The sequence below is a fragment of the Entelurus aequoreus genome, linkage group LG06 (assembly GCF_033978785.1).
Source record: "Entelurus aequoreus isolate RoL-2023_Sb linkage group LG06, RoL_Eaeq_v1.1, whole genome shotgun sequence".
NCBI classification, from domain to species: Eukaryota; Metazoa; Chordata; class Actinopteri; order Syngnathiformes; family Syngnathidae; genus Entelurus; species Entelurus aequoreus.
This window is the reverse complement of record NC_084736.1, coordinates 35,843,052-35,864,951: the sequence shown is the minus strand read 5'-3', so window position 1 is coordinate 35,864,951 and position 21,900 is coordinate 35,843,052. Positions and strand designations below refer to the sequence as shown.

The 21,900-nt window shown below is 42.1% G+C and overlaps 2 protein-coding genes across 3 annotated transcripts in view; one reads left to right on the top strand and one right to left on the bottom strand.

Moving 5' to 3' along the window:
* Window positions 1–14,886, bottom strand: part of cln3 (CLN3 lysosomal/endosomal transmembrane protein, battenin) — a 50,955-nt gene extending 36,069 nt beyond the window's left edge. For both annotated transcript variants that reach the window (XM_062050652.1, XM_062050653.1), the window contains exons 1-5: window positions 14,676–14,886; window positions 13,228–13,264; window positions 12,564–12,654; window positions 11,986–12,069; window positions 10,811–10,890 (exon numbers count right to left, since the gene is read on the bottom strand). In XM_062050652.1, the coding sequence (XP_061906636.1) occupies window positions 10,811–10,890; window positions 11,986–12,069; window positions 12,564–12,654; window positions 13,228–13,264; window positions 14,676–14,724 (341 nt within the window). In that variant the 5' untranslated portion in view covers window positions 14,725–14,886. The remainder of the gene's footprint in view (window positions 1–10,810; window positions 10,891–11,985; window positions 12,070–12,563; window positions 12,655–13,227; window positions 13,265–14,675) is intronic.
* Window positions 14,887–15,733: 847 nt separating this feature from the next.
* The window catches only part of dus1l (dihydrouridine synthase 1-like (S. cerevisiae)), an 87,883-nt gene continuing 81,716 nt past the window's right edge, over window positions 15,734–21,900 (top strand). Inside the window, exon 1 of the mRNA XM_062050644.1 lies at window positions 15,734–15,751. The gene's annotated coding sequence lies outside the window, so the exon portion shown is untranslated. The remainder of the gene's footprint in view (window positions 15,752–21,900) is intronic.

The following is a 21,900-nucleotide window of genomic DNA, read 5'->3' as shown; positions in this document are numbered from 1 at the left end:
AAGGTGTTTAAAGATAATGCAAGCATGTTTAACACATATAGTTAATATTGTTAACAAGTTAAAGGTGGTTGATGATAATACAAGCATGTTTAACACATATAGTTAATATTGTTAACAAGTTAAAGGTGTTTAAAGATAATACAAGCATGTTTAACACATAGTTAATATTGTTAACAAGTTAAAGGTGTTTAAAGATAATGCAAGCATGTTTAACACATATAGATTCCTTTCTTTCATGAAGACAAGAATATAAGTTGGTGTATTACCTGATTCTGACGAATTGCATTGATAGGAATCAGACAGTAGTGCTGATAACGTCCGCATTTTCAAATGGAGGAGAAAAAAAGTCCTCCTTTCTGTCCAATACCACATGAAAGTGGTTGGTTTTTGGCATCTTATTTGTCCAGCTTCCGTACTCCTTTGTATACACTTTACAAGAAATACATTGGCGTCAAACTCCGTAGCTTGCTAGCTTGTGCACGCCAGCTTTCTGAGACTCTTATGTTGTTAGCGCAGGCAGCATGAAGCAGAGCTTTTATTGTGCAACTGTGCAGTCGCTCTTTGGAGTTTTGACGACAGGTACGGCGCCAGAGTCTGTTGAAATAAAAAGAGTTTCTTGCCTTCCTGTCGGTAATTTTTTCTTAATAATGAGCTGGCAGCAGCCAGCGGCATCTCAGAAGACCCTCGGGTGCCGTGAATGTCAATCAAGTGACGAAAGTGACGTCATGGTGAAGATTTATGATCGCTCATTTTTAGGACTATTTTTTTAATGCCTGGCTGGGGATCGACTGACACACCCTCCGTGATCGACCGGTAGATCGCGATCGACGTAATGAGCACCCCTGCTCTAGCCTTTAAATAGACGCCCCTTTTAGACCAGTTGATCTGTCGTTTCTTTTCTGCTCTGCCCCCCTCTCCTTCGTGGAGGGGGGGGGCACAGGTTCGGTGGCCACGGATGAAGCGCTGGCTTTCCAAAGTCGGGACTCGGGGTGGACCGCTCGTCTGTGCATCGGTTGGGGACGTCTCTGCGCTGCTGACCTGTCTCCGCTCGGGATGGTCTCCTGCTGGCCCTACTATGAACTGGACTCTCACTATTATGTTAGATACACTATGGACTGGACTCTCACAATATTATGCTAGATCCACTCGACGTCCATTACACCGGTCGCCCAGGGGGGGGTCCCCACATCTGCGGTCCCCTCCAAGGTTTCTCATTGTCCCATTGGGTTGAGTTTTTCCTTGCCCTGGTGTGGGATCTGAGCCGAGGATGTTGTTGTGGCTTGTGCAGCCCTTTGAGACACTCGTGATTTAAGTAAACATTGATTGATTGATAGAACCCCCCATTTGGCCAAATGTAGTCCTGCACCTTTGTACTGTTCCATGACTCTGATAGACCCCACTATTTGGCCAAATGTAGTCCTGCACCTTTGTACTGTTCCATGACTCTGATAGACCCCACCATTTGGCCAAATGTAGTCCTGCACATTTGTACTGTCCCATGACTCTGATAGAGCCACCATTTGGCGAAATGTAGTGCTGCACCTTTGTACTGTTCCATGACTCTGATAGATCCACCATTTGTTTGAATGTAGTCCTGCACCTTTGTACTGTTCCATGACTCTGATAGACCCCACCATTTGGCCAAATGCAGTCCTGCAACTTTGTACTGTTCCATGACTCTGATAGAGCCACCATTTGGCCAAATGTAGTCCTGTACCTTTGTACTGTTCCATGACTCTGATAGAGCCACCATTTGGCCAAGTGTATTCCTGCACCTTTGTACTGTTCCATGACTCTGATAGACCTCACCATTTGGCTAAATGTAGTCCTGCACCTTTGTACTGTTCCATGACTCTGATAGACCTCACCATTTGGCCAAATGTAGTCCTGCACCTTTGTACTGTTCCATGACTCTGATAGACACCACCATTTGGCCAAATGTAGTCCTGCATTTTTGTACTGTTTCAAGACTCTGATAGACCCATCATTTGGCCAAAAGTAGTCCTGCACCTTTGTACCTTGCAGTCCCCTCTGGTCACTACTCTGGTCTTTACTTGACTGCCATCCTTTTTATTAATAACATCTATCAAGGGAGGGGGAGCAAGTTTATTCAGAACTCTAAAGATGAGGCAAACATCTATGAATATCTGATAATGATCTAAATCCAAAATATTATACTAAATATTATACTCTCTCCAAAAATATAGACTGTTACATGTTGCTAACATTCAAAGATTAGCATCAATACGAATGGCCCATCGAATCCTAAATAACACTGCACCAGCGCCACTTAAGCCCTTTGTCCAGTTTACATCTGCTGTGACAACTAGAAACACAGGAGCCTCCACCAGGGGGCAGTGTAGCGTACCCAGATGTAAAACATCCATCCATTCATCCATGTTCTACCGCTTGTCCCTTTCGGCGTCGCGGGGGGTGCTTGAGCCTATCTCAGCTGCATTTGGGCGGGGTACACCCTGGACAAGTCGCCATCTCATCACAGGGCCAACACAGATAGACAGACAACATTCACACTCACATTCACACACTAGGGTCAATTTAGTGTTGCCAATCAACCTATCCCCAGGTGCATGTCTTTGGAGGTGGGAGGGGCCTATCCCCAGGTGCATGTCTTTGGAGGTGGGAGGAAGCCGGAGTACCCGGAGGGAACCCACGCAGTCACGGGGAGAACATGCAAACTCCACACAGAAAGATCACAAGCCCGGGATTGAACCCAGGACCTTCGTATTGTGAGGCACATGCACTAACCATCTTTCGCACAATCAGTCCTTTCATATAAAGCTATAAAGGAATGGAACAACCTCACAACAAACTTGAAAAGTCTAACAGATTACTCTTCATTCACAGTTGAAGTTAAAAAGTGGCTTTGGAGCAATCAAAGCTCCTCACACGGCCACTGAAGTGAGTACTATGATTGACATGTCAACTTAAAGTGTATTATATTTATGCATGAGAACATTGTGTTGTAAACTGTGAGGTGTGTGTGTTAAAATCATGGTTGTTTTACAAGTGATGACAAATGTGAACAAGAGCATGTATTGTCTTTGTGTGATGATGTAAAGGAGGTGTGGTTGTATTGTATATTAAGTATGTGTCAATGAAAGGGCATTTTAGGACTTTTCTTAACTTGATTACATGCTATAGTATGATTTTATTGTTATGATTTTATTGCATGATTTTTGCATCCCTTTAATTTAGGTAGCATGGGACTGCAGATGGAAATGAACTATTTAGCTATAATCTAGTACAGAACATACCTGTCTTTAAGCGTAATGTTTCTGTGCATTGTCCCTTTAAATAAAGACTCAACTAAACTACTGTACTGATATAGTGATACTAATACTGTACTGATATAGTGATACTAATAAACTACTGTACTGATATAGTGATAGAACCTTTATTTAACCAGATAAGAAAACCCATTGAGATCAAGATCTCTTTCACAAGGGTGACCTGGCCAAGAGGTCAACAGCACATGTCACAGAGCAGTTTCAAAATAAATACATTAAGACATACATTTTAAAATACATAAGAGAACTGTAAAACAACAGAGATTTACATCTTTAAAAACACAGGCACTGTGCAAATGTCTCTCGCTGTTTGTCCCTCAGGACAGAACGGAAGGCTCCAAATGGAAGTAGTTCTGTAAGTTTCAGTTTCGTCTGCAATTCATTCCATGCCATAGGGGCAGCAATGCCAAAAGCTCTTTTGCCAAATTCAGTCCGTACATGAGGAACAGTTAAAACATACAAATTGCTAGAACGTAATGCGTAAGAGCTGCTTTTTCTTTGTAACAGAGTACACAAGTATGTAGGTGATACTAATACTGTACTGATATAGTGATACTAATAAACTATTGATTGATTGATTGAAACTTGTATTAGTAGATTGCACAGTGAAGTACATATTCCGTACAATTGACCACTAAATGGTAACACCCGAATAAGTTTTTCAACTTGTTTAAGTCGGGGTCCACTTAAATTGATTCATGATACACATATATACTATCAAATATATACTAACATCATAATACAATCATCACACAAGATAATCATCAGAGTATATACATTGAATTATTTACATTATTTACAATCCGGGGTGTGGGATATGGGGGGGGGGGGGGGGTTTAGGTTTGGTTGGTATCAACACTTCTGTCATCAACAATCAGCATCAACAATTGCATCATCAGAGAAATGGACATTGAAACAGTGTAGGTCTGACTTGGTAGGATATGTACAGCAATTAGTGGACATAGAGAGAGAGAGATATCAGAAAGCATAAGAAAAACATTTGATTATTAACAATCCGGGGAGGGTGTTAGTTTAGGGTTGAAGTTGCCTGGAGGTGTACTTTTATTGCGGTTTGGAAGGAGGATAGAGATGCCCTTTCTCTTATACCTGTTGGGAGCGCATTCCACATTGATGTGGCATAGAAAGAGAATGAGTTAAGACCTTTTTTAGATCGGAATCTGGGTTTAACGTGGTTAGTGGAGCTCCCCCTGGTGTTGTGGTTATGGCGGTCATTTACGTTAAGGAAGTAGTTTGACATGTACTTCGGTATCAGGGAGGTGTAGCAGATTTTATAGACTAGGCTCAGTGCAAGTTGTTTTACTCTGTCCTCCACCCTGAGCCAGCCCACTTTGGAAAAGTGGGTAGGAGTGAGGTGTGATCTGGGGTGGAGGTCTAAAAGTAATCTGACTAGCTTGTTCTGGGATGTTTGGAGTTTAGATTTGAGGGTTTTGGAGGTGCTAGGGTACCAGGAGGTGCATGCGTAATCGAAAAAGGGTTGAACGAGAGTTCCCGCCAGAATCCTCATGGTGCTTTTGTTGACCAGAGAGGAGATTCTATAGAGAAATCTCGTTCGTTGGTTGACCTTTTTGATTACCTTGGTTGCCATTTTATCACAGGAAAGATTAGCCTCTAGAATGGAACCTAGGTAGGTGACCTCATCCTTCCTCGTGATAACAATGTCACCCACTTTTATAGTGAAATCATTGACTTTCTTAAAGGGAAACTTCGGTTTTTTTCAACCTGGGCCCTGTTTTCATAATTTTTTCTGTATATGTGAGTGCTGGATAAAACTTTTTTTGAGGTCGCGCCAGTATTGAGCAGGGCAGGCAGCCTCCAGCCCAGCTAACGCTCGTACACAGGGCAACTGGCTCTCGTCAAAATTCGGCCTATAAACATGCATTTTTTTCACACTGACAGGCTCAGATAGTTACAATGAGTGTCCGACAACATACTAGAAAGGAGAAATTAACGTATGTCTCTACCTTTAGCTGGAGATCGCTGTTTGTTGGGAGCTGTGTCCAAATCTCACCACGCTACAAATCTCGTTCCGAAATCTCGCGATAACTCGCGACAAATCAAATCGTCCACATCAGGCAAAAATTCAGCCATGACAGACAAACAAACAAACTTTTCTATAAAACTAAAATAACAGTCTTCGGTAATCCAACAGAAAATCACTTCAGTCATCTCTCTTCACCTCAGTCAGGTAACTGTTTTTCCACCGGTGTTTTGTCGCGAGTTATCGCGAGATTTCGGAACGAGATTTGTAGCGTGGTGAGATTTGGACACAGCTCACAACATACAGCGATCTCCAGCTAAAGGTAGAGACATACGTTAATTTCTCCTTTCTAGTATGTTGTCGGACACTCATTGTAACTATCTGAGCCTGTCAGTGTGAAAAAAATGCATGTTTATAGGCCGAATTTTGACGAGAGCCATTTGCCCTGTGTACGAGCGTTAGCTGGGCTGGAGGCTGCCTGCCCTGCTCAATACTGGCGCGACCTCAAAAAAAGTTTTATCCAGCACTCACATATACAGAAAAAATTATGAAAACAGGGCCCAGGTTGAAAAAAACCGAAGTTTCCCTTTAAGGTTGATGTGGGACCCAAACAGGATGGATTCCGTTTTACCCAAGTGTATGGATAGCTTGTTGTCAGCGAGCCAGGTTCAAGTTCTACAGAGTTCAGCACTGAGGATTTTCTCCACCTGTGACTTGTCCTTGTCGGATACCAGCAGGGCCGAGTCATCCGCAAACAAGAACAATTCACAGTCGCATGCCGATGACAAGTCGTTTATGTATATTAGGAACAGTAAAGGCCCCAATATACTGCCTTGGGGGACTCCACAGCTCACCGAGAGGGGGGTTACACGGTGCCGTTCACCTCTACCACCTGTTCCCTCCCTTCCAAGTAAGATTGCATCCAGCTCGATGAGGTTTTGTCAAATCCGATTGCTCTGAGCTTATCCAACAGTATAGCGTGGTTAACGGTGTCAAAGGCCTTCTGAAGGTCCAGCATGACCATGCCGCAGTATTTGCCCGCGTCCACCTCATGTTTGATTTGGTCGGTCAGATAGAGAAGGCATGTGTCAGTGGAGTGGTTAGTTCTGAAGCCGGATTGGAATTTGTGCATGAGTTTATTGGTGGCAAGGTAACCATCAACCTGTTCATAAACTATTTTTTCCATTACTTTCGAAATGGAACTGAGAATAGAAACAGGTCGGTAGTTGCCAGGTTCCAATTTGCTTCCTTTTTTAAAGAGGGGAGTTACTCTTGCTACTGTACTGATATAGTGATACTAATACTGTACTGATATAGTGATACTAATACACTACTGTACTGATATAGTGATTCTTATACTGTACTGATATAGTGATACTAATACTGTACTGATATAGTGATACTAATAGTGTACTGGTATAGTGATACTAATACTGTCCTGATATAGTGATACTAATAGTGTACTGGTATAGTGATACTAATACACTACTGTAGTGATACTAATACTGTACTGATATAGTGATACTAATACTGTACTGATAAAGTGATACTAATACACTACTGTACTGTTGTAGTGATACTAATACACTACTGTACTGATATAGTGATACTAATACTGTACTGATATAGTGATATTAATACACTACTGTACTGATATAGTAATACTAATACTGTACTGATACTAAAACACTAATGTACTAATACAGTGATACTACTACTGTAGTGATATAGTGATACTAATACTGTACTGATATAGTGACACTAATACACTACTGTAGTGATAGTGATACTAATACTGTACTGATATAGTGATACTAATACACTAATGTACTGATATAGTGATACTAATACACTACTGTACTGATATAGTGATACTAATACTGTACTGATATAGTGATACTAATACTAATACACTACTGTAGTGATGTAGTGATACTAATACTGTACTGATATACTGATACTAATACACTACTGTACTGATATAGTGATACTAATCTCCAGAGGTAGTGAATCAGCGGAGGGCTAACCGGACTGTGATGGCATCTCTATACAAGATGGGACTCAAACCCTCGCTACTCTACCCGGCCAGGCTCCGCATCACACAGACGGACGGCATCCGCGTTTGGCTCGGATCAGTAGCCGATGCAGACAACTACATCAAGGCGTATGAAGACTCTTCATAACGGTCTCATCAACAAAGTGTGTTTATGTGGCACAGTGAGTTTAAGACCTGAACTGTATAATCATATTAAGTGTGTGTGTTTAGTGTAAGTGTTTCAAAGGAGGTGGATACAAATGTGTCATCTGTACAAACAAAAATAAACTAAAATATAATGGAAAGTGAATTAAAAAATATCTTTACCAATATTGGTAATAAGGAATTTGAATGTAGAAGTACTCATAATATTCATAGTAGTGAACTGTCTAATAATTATAATCATATTCAACTAGACTTTTATGACAATATCAATTACAACTGCAATTCAAATGAATTTGGCAGTGACATAGATCCTGATTGTAATCTTTACAATAATATTACCAGAAACTGTGAGTACTACACAGACGAACAATTTAAATGTGTGAATATAGACAAATCATTTACTGTAATACATTTTAATAGCCGAAGCTTGTATAAAAATGTTGACAATATTAGAGAATATCTGAGCCAGTTCAAAAAATTTAGTATTGTTGCAGTCTCAGAGACTTGGCTCGATGAGAACAAGTGTTGTGATATGAGATTGGATGGTTATGAATTATTCACCACAAACAGAATTGGAAAAAGGGGAGGAGGAGTAGCACTTTTTGTAAATCAAGATTTAAAATGTTGGAAAATTGACAGCAAATCAACTGCTATAGCTGGAGTTTTTGAATGTATAACTGTAGAAATTGAAGTAGAAAAATAAAAAAAAATAAATGTCAGTTGTGCTTATAGAACACCTGGATCATGTCTAGACACATTCAATCAAAAATTGGACTATTTGTTTAGTAAGTCAAACAAGATCCATATTGTTTGCGGTGATTTTAATATTAATCCTCTGAACCCCATGGACAGTACTAAAACAACAGATTTTATAACAGGATTGTACAGCAAAAATTTATATATCTGTCATATAAGAATTGATGATATGGAGATAGAAAGGGTGTATTCAACAACATTTTTGGGAATCTATATAGATGATAAATTAAATTGGAAATTGTACATAAATATACTTAAGACAAAGATGGCAAAAAATATTGCTATGTTACATAAAATCAAAAACTCCGTAAATCAAAAGGCTCTTAACATGTTATATAATTCTTTCGTACTCCCATATCTTAATTATTGTGTTGAAATCTGGGGTAACATTTACAAAACAAACATCAACTCTATATTCTTACTTCAAAAGAAAGCGTTTAGAATTGTAAATTATGCGGATTATCATGACCATACCAACGCTCTGTTTATTAAATTAAAAACTGCACGATCTTGTTGACCTCAACACTGCTATTGTTACGTACAAAGCTCATAACCACATGCTGCCTCGGTGTCTACAGGAGAGGTTTAAACCCAGAGAGAATCCCTATGACCTCAGAGGTTCAGCTGTCTTTCAGAAAGCTAACATAAGAACGAGCTTAAAAAGTAGATGTGTTTCTGTCAGGGGGTTTCAACTGTGGAACAGCTTGCATGATTCCTTAAAATGTTCCAGTTCCATTCACACATTTAAAAAACACTTTTAAGACCAATGTCTTGAAAAAATATATCACTCTTGAATCAACACAGTAGTTAATACTATGATCAATGTTAATTCAAATACTAAATGTGGGATATAAATAATAATGGAAGTATAATTGTTTGTCTATAGTATATAATTGGTACAAAGTTTTAACATGTGTACAAGGATATTTCACATGCCTTTACTGTGTATATAATTGAACTCTGTTTATGTTGTGTATAATGTGTATTTATAATATGTTGTACAAAGGACATTTCATAATTTTCTGAAGTTCATCTTGTACTTGACACTGTTTATAGGGTTAGGCGCAATAAGTGTTCAACTTCAGCCTAAACCCTTTTGTCTGCAACATTTTCATTTTCAATCTATGAATGTTTGTTTATTTTGTTGACGATTGACCGAAGAATAATAAAAAATAATAATATAGTGATACTAATACTGTACTGATATAGTGATACTAATACTGTACTGTTATAGTGATAATAATACACTACTGTACTGATATAGTGATACTAATACTGTACTGATATAGTGATACTAATACACTACTGTACTGATATAGTGATACTAATACACTACTGTACTGATATGTGATACTAATACTGTACTGATATAGTGATACTAATACACTACTGTACTGATATAGTGATACTAATACTGTACTGATATAGTGATACTAATACACTACTGTACTGATATAGTGATACTAATACTGTACTGATATAGTGATACTAATACGGTACTGATATAGTGATACTAATAGTATATAGTGATACTAATACGGTACTGATATAGTGATACTAATAGTATTAGTATCACTATATCAGTACCGTATTAGTACCACTATATCAGTACAGTATTATACTGTACTGATATAGTGATACTAATACACTACTGTACTGATATAGTGATACTAATACTGTACTGATATAGTGATACTAATACGGTACTGATATAGTGATACTAATAGTATTAGTATCACTATATCAGTACCGTATTAGTACCACTATATCAGTACAGTATTATACTGTACTGATATAGTGATACTAATACACTACTGTACTGATATAGTGATACTAATACTGTACTGATATAGTGACGCCGCTGCTGCCCACTGCTCCCCAAGGGGATGGGTCAAATGCAAAGGACAAATTTCACCACATCTAGTGTGTGTGTGACAATCATTGGTACTTTAATCTTTAATCTTAATACTAATACACTACTGTACTGATATAGTGATACTAATAATGTACTGATATAGTGATACTAATACACTACTGTACTGATATAGTGATACTAATACACTACTATAGTGATACTAATACACTACTGTATTGATACCAATACACTACTATAGTGATACTAATACACTACCATAGTGATACTAATACTACTATAGTGATACCAATACACTACTGTAGTGATACCAATGCACTACTATAGTGATACTAATACTACTATAGTGATACCAATACACTACTATAGTGATACCAATACACTACTACAGTGATACCAATACACTACTGTAGTGATACTAATACTGCTATAGTGATACCAATACACTACTGCAGTGATACCAATACACTACTGTAGTGATACTAATACTACTATAGTGATACCAATACACTACTGTAGTGATACCAATACACTACTATAGTGATACTAATACTACTATAGTGATACCAATACACTACCGTAGTGATACCAATACACTACTGTAGTGATACTAATACTACTAGAATGATACCAATAAACATCAGCCATGACAGAGGTGATAACAACTTGCTTACCCATAAGGCACCTGGTGGATAAGGAGTGGCACAGACAACTTGATGATGAGTGTTGGCAGGATGTCAGCTAGAAGCACCGCCTGAAGACAAAGTACATTTCATCATCTTACATCACTATAAGACTTATAAATATGACAGGCCAGTGTGAAATCAACTACTTTATCAAGTATTTGAAGGTTATTGTCATACATTCATATTTATTAGTCATGTGTGGATTGATACTGACATATTGATACCACCACTCCCAGATCTTTGAGCTCCATTATTAGTTCTGAATTATTTGTGATCATGTGAAGTAAATAACTCAGTCATTGAGATCTTGTCTAAATGTCCACATGAGTTATTTGTGATCATGTACGTCATCAACAGGAAGTAAATAACTCAGTCATTGAGATCTTGTCTAAATGTCCACATGAGTTATTTGTGATCATGTATGTCATCAACAGGAAGTAAATAACTCAGTCATTGAGATCTTGTCTAAATGTTCACATGAGTTATTTGTGATTATTAAAGTTAAAGTTAAAGTACCAATGATTGTCACACACACACACTAGGTGTGGCGAAATTATTCTCTGCATTTGACCCATCACCCTTGATCACCCCCTGGGAGGTGACGGGAGCAGTGGGCAGCAGCGGTGGCCGCGCCGGGAATCATTTTTGGTGATTTAACCCCCAATTCCAACCCTTGATGCTGAGTGCCAAGCAGGGAGGTAATAGGTCCCATTTTTATAGTCTTTGGTATGACTCGGCCGGGGTTTGAACTCACAACCTACCGATCTCAGGGCGGACACTCTAACCACTATGTGTCATCAACAGGAAGTAAATAACTCAGTCATTGAGATCTTGTCTAAAAGTCCACATGAACGTTAGAGGAGAACTAGTTTTTCTTCCGCCAAGGTAAATACGTCATGCACAGGCACCACTTAGTATTATAAAACACGTTTATGTTTCCGAATCGTTTCTTTTAAGTAAACAAAATATTGTTTTAATACTTGCAAGTAACTCAATGATGACTTCCTACTTTGTCTTGTGGACACAAGACTACAATCATAGTGACTGTTGTTGTCTACTTTGTCTTGTTGAATAAAAAAGGTGATATTACTGCTGTGGACACAGGACTACAATCATAGTGACTGTTGTCTACTTCGTCTTGTTGAATAAAAAGGTGATCTTACAGCTGTGGACACAGGACTACAATCGTATCGACTGTTGTTCCCACTCTTCACACCTTCAGAGTCCAACAAGCTCACAGTCCACTTCTGGAAAGAGACAAGTTCACCTTGAAGAATTGTTGGTTCTTTGTAAACAAATGTCTTCTATTTTATTAAAGTTATTTACAAAAGGTAAACATGCTAGGCTAAAAGCTACTAGGAGCTAGTAGCTACACAACAGCTAAGCACACAATAGCACACAAGCTAAACATAGGTAATAATCATTGAACAATAAAAGGTGACATTTGTCAATACAAACAAATAGTTATCGTTACATATTACATACACATACAAAGTCTCCAAGGCAGATTAGAATGTATCCAGTAACAAAAACGTGTCCCCATCATTCAATTTAGTGCGTCATGATCTTGACTTCATGAATTATTGTGACCAGTAGGTGTCACCAAAAAACATTTAGCACTCCATTTCAACTTAAAGACAGCATATGTCCATTCCAGACAGTTAATAACACAGACATAACAGAGAGTCATTGATTATGTCTGATTGATTAAAGGTGTTGACAACAAACAATATCAACTTACTGTGGTGTTTCCAGACTGTTGCTTTTGAAGGATGTCCTGTGCAGCACTGAGCATGACCACGTAAGCAAAGTTGTTGCACAATCCAAGCAACCTGCAACAAACAACACAGGGTAAATAATACAACAAACCAAATGTTCCAGAAAATCATTGCTCTTTTTGAAAAGGAATAAAGCTGACAAGTGACTGACGTCTAGCTTGAATTCAACATTACTGCATTAGCTTTATAAGAAACACACAACCCAGTCAATCATTTCAACTTGTTTTTACTCCCACAAGCTGAGCAATCTTGTTTTAATATGACTCGTCACGTCAATCAAATGTGCGATGTCATCTTTAGTCATCTGCTTTGATAATAAGGTGATTATCATATGCAGCAAACACATCAAGTCCATCCATCCATCCATTTTCTACCGCTTGTCCCTTTCGGGGTGGCAGGGGGTGCTGGAGCCTATCTCAGCTGCATTCGGGCGGAAGGCGGGGTACACCCTGGACAAGTCACCACCTCATCACAGGGCCAACACAGATAGACAGGCAACATCCACACTCACATTCACACACTAGGGCCACATCAAGTTATTATCAAGTTATCATATCACGTTATCACGTTATTATCACGTTATTATCACATTATTATCAAGTTATCATATCAAGTTATTAGACTCACCAAAATCCCAGCCAATTGCGCCATTGTTTGCAAGGAGCTGTGAAGAATACATCATAATAATAATAATAATGATAAATCAACACAAGCATTAGAAATGTTTGCCAGGAGCTGTGAAGAATAAATAATAATAACAATAATAATAATATTAATCAACACAAGCATTAGACATGTTTGCAAGGAGCTGTGAAGAATAAATAATACTACTAATAATAATAATAATGAACACAAGCATTAGAAATGTTTGCAAGGAGCTGTGAAGAATAAATAATAATAATAATAATGAACACAAGCATTAGAAATGTTTGCAAGGAGCTGTGAAGAATAAATAATTATAATAATCATAATAATAATAATAAACAATACATCAACACAAGCATTAGAAATGTTTGCAAGAAGTTGTGAAGAATAAATAATAGTAATAATAATAATAATAATGATAATAATACTACTACTACTACTACTACTACTACTACTACTAATAATAATAATAATAAAAATAATAATAATAATAATAATAATAATAATAATAATAAATCAACACAAGCATTAGAAATGTTTGCCAGGAGCTGTGAAGAATTAATAATAATAAAAATAAAAATAATAATAATAATAATAATAATAATAATAATAATAATAAAGAAACACAAGCATTAGAAATGTTTGCAAGGAGCTGTGAAGAATAAATAATAATAATAATAATAATAATAATAATAATAATAATAATAATAAACAATACATCAACACAACCATTAGAAATGTTTGCAAGGAGCTGTGAAGAATAAATCGTAATAATAACAATAATCAAAATAATAATCAACACAAGCATTATAAATGTTTGCAAGGAGCTGTAAAGAATAAATAATGATAACAATGATAGTAATAATAATAATAATAATAATAATAATAATAAACAATACATCAACACAAGCATTAGAAATGTTTGCAAGGAGCTGTGAAGAATAAATCATAAGAATAATAATAATAATAATAATAATAATCAACACAAGCATTAGAAATGTTTGCAAAGAGCTGTGAAGAATAAATCATAATAATAATAATAATAATAATAATAATAATAATAATTATAATAATAACAATAATAAATCAACACAAGCATTAGAAATGTTTGCCAGGAGCTGTGAAGAATAAATCATAATAATAATAATAATAATAAAGAAACACAAGCATTAGAAATGTTTGCAAGGAGCTGTGAAGAATAAATATTATAATGATAATAATAATAATAATAATAATAATAATGACAATAAACAATACATTAACACAAGCATTAGAAATGTTTGCCAGGAGCTGTGAAGAATAAATAATGATAATAATAATAATAATGAACACAAGCATTAGAAATGTTTGCAAAGAGCTGTGAAGAATAAATAATAATACAATTACAAATAATAATAATAATGAACACAAGCATGAGAAAAGATACTCACTATTGGTGTATTGGTGATCGTTGGAGTCTGCGTTGACAGTCTGCTCCATGTTGATAAATGAGACTTTACTCAGTGTTATATTGCTCCATGTTGATAAATGACACTTTACTCAGTGTTATATTGTGTAGGACAAGCGGTAGAAAAATGGACGGGTGCTGCAGAATATTACAGAAAACACCGGAAATGTTTTGTTTTGCTATTTCTTCTTCGTTGGCTATTTCTTCTTCTACTATTTAATCGCCAGTGGAATGCTTGCAATACTGCCCCCTGCAGTACAAGACCCAGATGACATGTCGCAATAAAACCTGGTTTTGTTCTACGACGCAAATCTTGTTGATACTTGTTTCATTTCTAAAGACGACATCACGTGACCACAGATATTCCTTGATAGATCAATTTTTACTGAAGTGACTCATTGTTCTCATTCTAAGTGAACTCTACTGACATCTAGTGGACTGTGTTGGAACACTGCACATCGTCACAACATGGCATGACTCATAAGTGTCAGTACAGTATCTACTGTATATATATATATATATATATATATATATATATATATATATATATATATATATATATATATATATATATATATATATATATATATATATATATATATATATATATATATATATATATATATATATATATATATACACACAACACATATGTGTATATATATATGTATACACACATATATACATAGATGTATTATATCTATACATGCATATACATATATACATGTATATACATAAATATATACATAAATAAATACACATGTATGTACATGTGTATAAATTGTGGAGCATCACAATACCCCCGAACAGGTGAGACCAGGCAGTGGGCCAGCCATCGCAATGAAAGCATGCACCAGGCGGTCAAACTACGCTACCCTCTAGTGTGTTCATTGAAGGCAAGTACATCCCTAATTTTATCCTCAATCAGGCTGATGTGTGGCCACCTGCCCCAAGGCAGCTGTGTCAGGTTGGCAATCAATGTTTGATTTAAATAGCACCTCAGTGTTTGACTCATTGTGTGGCTGGCTCCCTGCTGGAAAGGTCTACTCCCATCGGGCGGTAAGTGTGTTGCTCCACTGAATTATAGTTAATAGATTAGTCTGCTAAAGGTGTAATATGTTAGATTCATTTAATGCTGTGATTTATTGAACTTTGTGTTGATCAGATATTTCTCTGCTCTGTGTTCCAGGCAATTTAGGGGACCTGTTTAAGGCATGAAAAATGCAATAATTTGTTTTGTTTCAATGGAAGCCCCAATCGGGAGAACTTTAATTTAACCTTCATTCAGAAAAGTGACTTAATAAACCAACGCTGCTGCGTTTGAACATTAACAGAACTGTCTCTGGGAGGTTGGTTTGTGAGTGCACATCACAAATTGGTGGAGAATGCGGGCAATAGAAGACCCTCCCCAACCACAGTATGGAGCAAGCAGTAAGGGCGCTCCTTCAAAGCCAGGCGGAGTTGCAGAACGTGATGAAAGAATTGCTCAAGAAGGTCGACAAAGACAAAGCAGTGGTTCGAGCCCCGGGGGGAGTCCTCACCAAACAAGGCCCAGATGACGACGTTGAAGCCTATTTGGAGCTCTTTGAGCGCACTGCTACAAGGGAGCGTTGGCCACCCGGTGAGTGGGCAGGAATAATTGCCCCGTTCCTCACTGGGGAGGCCCAGCACGCCTGCCACGATCTGCCAGCAGAGGACGCACGAGACTACCCCAAGCTCAAGGCCACCATATTAGCGAGCCATGGGTACAGCCTACCAGATAGAGCTCAGCGATACCACGCCTGGGCCTACTGTGCCAGTCAGCCGCCCAGGGCGCAGCTCGCGGAGCTGCTACATCTTACCCAGGGCTGGCTGACGAGTGGCTGGGAGACACCCTGGATTCAAAGACTGGTGATTGATAGGTGTATTCGAGCTTTTCCGCCCGATGCCAGAAAGTGTGCTGCGCAGGTGAGCTCCACTTCCCTGGATTCTCTGGTAGCCTTGTTGGAGAACTACCAAGTTAGCACCGAGATGCTCCGAACCACCAGAGCTGAGCCAAGCCGCCCCACCCCTGCTGAAAGGATGGACCGTGAGCGGCGGCGATCTCCTCCACGTAACGCCCCAAGGGATAGTAACCCACCGGAAAGGTTGGCCCGACCCCCCAGAAGGTGCTATGCCTGTGGGCGAGAAGGCCACATCTCCTGGGCCTGTCCGCAGCGGGACCGAGACGTCTCAATGCCCTCTACCGTCACCTCGGGTGCCCACCGACCTCGCTTGCACACCGGTCGACCCCATGCCACCCTGCCGGTGCGGGTGGGAGGTATCGACGCCCATGCCCTGATTGATTCTGGCAGCGTCCTCACCTTGGTGAGGGCTGACTACGCTGGTCCTGTCGGCTCAGACACCGTCCCGGTCACCTGCATCCATGGTGATGTCCGCCGTTACCCGGTCAGCCATATCCGGGTCCAGACTACCCGTGGAGATGCCGTTGTGGCTGCTGGGGTGGTCCCCAACCTACCTGTCCCTCTGCTGATAGGCATGGATTGTGTCCTCTTCCAGCGGTATTGGAACCCAGGCCGCCGACGCCCAAATCCTCCCCGACAAACAAGACGCCAGGACCGGTGCCCCGCAGCCTCGACCCCGCGGACCGCATTCCCCACCTTCCGAGCACCTAGAGGAGCCTCACCAGGAAGTGGAGCATCTGAAAGAGACTCCAGTGGGGGAGAGACCCCTCCGGCCAGTGAAGACCCCTTCTCTGAGTTCCCGCTCGTGTCGGTCGAAGGGAATCCACCTCAAGGCGAGTACGCCACAGCCCAATGGGCTGACCCAAACCTGGAAATGGCCCGCCAAAGCATCGCCACCATAGACGGTCAACTGGTCTCTGGGGTGAGTGGGATGTCTTATCCTCATTTATTAGTAAAAGCGGGCCTGTTGTACCGAAGTGAAAAAGCTAAGGGGGGGGAAAGTGGTCGAACAACTATTAGTGCCGAAAAGTTACGTCACCAGGGTGTTGTACCTCGCTCACTCCCACCAACTAGGGGCTCATCTGGGAGCCCAGAAGACCTACGACCGAGTGGTTGCACGTTTTTATTGGGCTGGGGTGAAACGAGCCGTGGAGGACTTTTGTCGCACCTGTCCGGAATGTCAAAAAGCGGCACCGCGGCCCTTTCTCCGGAATCCCCTCATACGCCTTCCTATTATTGAGACGCCATTTTCACGGATAGCAATGGACATTGTGGGGCCGTTGCCAAAATCGTCTCGTGGACACCGCTATATTATTGTCATCGTCGATTATGCAACCCGATACCCCGAAGCCATTCCCTTGCGTGTTGCTACCGCCAAGAATGGTGCCCATGAGCTACTCATGCTTTTTAGCCGGGTTGGAATAACAGACAAGGTTTTGACAGACCAGGGTACCTGTTTTATGGCCCGTGTAATGACTGCATTGTATAAATGGCTTAAGATAAAACAGATCAGAACTTCCGTCTATCACCCACTAACTAACGGACTAGTGGAACGTTTTAATTCAACCTTGAAGACAATGTTAAGGAAACTGGTTGAAGTTGACGGGAAAGACTGGGACCGGTTAATTCCTTATGTACTGTTTGCTATTCGTGAAGTGCCACAAGCCTCTACAGGTTTTTCTCCCTTTGAGCTGCTCCACGGGGTCTGCTAGACCTCGCCAAGCAAACCTGGGAAAGTCAGCCCTCCCCCCCACCGGAACGTTATGGACCATGTGGAACACCTACAGTAGAGAGCCAGAAGGGTGTGGCCACTTGTCCGGGACCATATGGAGAAGGCTCAAGCTGCCCAGGCACGGACATACAACAAGGGCGCCCGTCTCCATGAGTTTAAGGTGGGTGACCTTGTCTTAGTATTGGTCCCGACGGCAGAGTGAAAATTCTTGGCTAAGTGGCACGGCCCTTACGAGATCACTGAGCGAGTGGGGGCCGTCAACTACCGTGTTCAGCAACCAGGCCAGAGGAAAGGTTTGCAGCTGTACCAAGTAAATGTATTGAAAAGATGGCACACTGCTGCACCTTTGCCTAGCCCTGCCCTTCTAACGGACCTCTCTTCCCAGAAACCCGCCGTCAATGTAGGCGTGGATCTTGGCCCAGCACAAGTCCAAGATATCCAAGAGCTCTTGGGCCGCTACCGGGACATTTTTGCAGAAATGCCCGGGCGCACCCATGTCATAGAAAGTGACATAGAGACCCCGCCTGGGAAGGTGGTCAGGCAACGACCATACAGGGTCCCAGAAGCACGGAGGGAAGCGATAAGAGAAGAGGTAAAAAAGATGCTTGACCAAGGCGTCATTGAAGAATCCTACAGCCCTTGGTCTAGTCCGATTGTCATCGTCCCTAAAGCAGATGGCTCCTTGAGGTTTTGCAACGACTTCCGCAAACTAAACGACGTATCCACCTTCGATGCATATCCCATGCCTAGAGCCGATGAGCTGATTGAACGCCTTGGACCTGCCCGCTCCGTCAGCACCATTGACTTGACCAAGGGTTATTGGCAGGTGCCCCTGACTCTCCATCCATCCATCCATCTTCTTCCGCTCATCCGAGGTCGGGTCGCGGGGGCAGCAGCCTAAGCAGGGAAACCCAGACTTCCCTCTCCCCAGCCACTTCGTCCAGCTCCTCCCGGGGGATCCCGAGGCGTTCCCAGGCCAGCCGGGAGACATAGTCTTCCCAACGTGTCCTGGGTCTTCCCCGTGGCCTCCTACCGGTCGGACGTGCCCTAAACACCTCCCTAGGGAGGCGTTCGGGTGGCATCTTGACCAGATGCCCGAACCACCTCATCTGGCTCCTCTCGATGTGGAGGAGCAGCGGCTTTACTTTGAGATACCCCCGGATGGCAGAGCTTCTCACCCTATCTCTAAGGGAGAGCCCCGCCACCCGGCGGAGGAAACTCATTTCGGCCGCTTGTACCCGTGATCTTGTCCTTTCGGTCATAACCCAAAGCTCATGACCATAGGTGAGGATGGGAACGTAGATCGACCGGTAAATTGAGAGTTTTGCCTTCTGGCTCAGCTCCTTCTTCACCACAACGGATCGATACAGCGTCCGCATTACTGAAGACGCCGCACCGATCCGCCTGTCGATCTCACGATCCACTCTTCCCTCACTCGTGAACAAGACTCTGAGGTACTTGAACTCCTCCACTTGGGGCAGGGTCTCCTCCGCAACCCGGAGATGGCACTCCACCCTTTTCCGGGCGAGAACTATGGACTCGGACTTGGAGGTGCTGATTCTCATCCCAGTCGCTTCACACTCAGCTGCGAACCGATCCAGTGAGAGCTGAAGATCCTGGCCAGATGAAGCCATCAGGACCACATCATCTGCAAAAAGCAGAGACCTAATCCTGCAGCCACCAAACCAGTTTCCCTCAACGCCTTGACTGCGCCTAGAAATTCTGTCCATAAAAGTTATGAACAGAATCGGTGACAAAGGGCAGCCTTGGAGGAGTCCAACCCTCACTGGAAACGTGTCCGACTTACTGCCGGCAATGCGGACCAAACTCTGGCACTGATCATACAGGGAGCGGACCGCCACTATCAGACAGTCCGATACCCCATACTCTCTGAGCACTCCCCACAGGACTTCCCGAGGGACACGGTCGAATGCTTTCTCCAAGTCCACAAAACACATGTAGACTGGTTGGGCAAACTCCCATGCACCCTCAAGGACCCGGCCGAGAGTATAGAGCTGGTCCACAGTTCCACGACCAGGACGAAAACCACACTGTTCCTCCTGAATCCGAGGTTCGACTATCCGGCGTAGCCTCCTCTCCAGCACACCTGAATAGACCTTATTGGGAAGGCTGAGGAGTGTGATCCCACGATAGTTGGAACACACCCTCCGGTTCCCCTTCTTAAAGAGAGGAACCACCACCCCGGTCTGCCAATCCAGAGGTACTGCCCCCGATGTCCACGCAATGCTGCAGAGTCGTGTCAACCAAGACAGCCCCACAGCATCCAGAGCCTTAAGGAACTCTGGGCGGATCTGATCCAACCCATAGGAAGACGTGTTGGTGGGATTGAGGAGGTCTTCGAAGTATTCCCTCCACCGATCCACAACATCCGCAGTCGAGGTCAGCAGAACACCATCCTCACTATACACGGTGTCGATAGTGCACTGCTTCCCCTTCCTGAGGCGGCGGATGGTGGTCCAGAATCGCTTCGAAGCTGTCCTGAAGTCGTTTTCCATGGCTTCCCCGAACTACTCCCCTGTCCGAGTTTTTGCCTCCGCGACCGCTGAAGCCGCACACCGCTTGGCCTGTCGGTACCTGTCCGCTGCCTCAGGATTCCTATGAGCCAAATGAACCCGATAGGACTCCTTCTTCAGCTTGACGGCATCCCTCACCGCCGGTGTCCACCAACGGGTTCTAGGATTACCGCCACGACAGGCACCAACTACCTTGCGGCCACAGCTCCAATCAGCCGCCTCGATAATAGAGGCGTGGAACATGGTCCATTCGGACTCAATGTCCAGCACCTCCCTCGTGACATGTTCAAAGTTCTTCAGGAGGTGGGAATTGAAACTCTCTCTGACAGGAGACTCTGCCAGACATTCCCAGCAAACCCTCACAATGAGTTTGGGCCTGCCAGGTCTGTCCGGCATCCTGCCCCACCATCACAGCCCACTCACCACCAGGTGGGGATCGGTAGAAAGCTCCGCCCCTCTCTTCACCAGAGTGTCCAAAACATGAGGCCGCAAATCCGACGACACAACTACAAAGTCGATCATGGAACTGCGGCCTAGGGTGTCCTGGTGCCAAGTGCACATATGGACACCCTTATGTTTGAACATGGTGTTCGTTATGGACAATCTGTGACGGGCACAAAAGTCCAATAACAAAACACCGCTCGGGTTCCGATCCGGGCGGCCATTCTTCCCAATCACGCCTCTCCAGGTTTCACTGTCGCTGCCAACATGAGCGTTGAAGTCCCCCAGTAGAACGAGGGATTCACCCGGGGGAGCACTCTTAAGTACTCCCTCGAGTGAATCCAAAAAGGGTGGGTACTCTGAGCTGCGGTTTGGCGCGTAAGCGCAAACCACAGTCAGGACCTGTTCCCCCACCCGAAGGCGGAGGGAAGCTACCCTCTCGTCCACCGGGTTGAACCCCAACATGCAGGCTCTGAGCCGGGGGGAAACAAGAATTGCCACCCCAGCCCGTCGCCTCTCACTGCCGGCAACGCCAGAGTAGGAGAGTCCAGCCCCTCT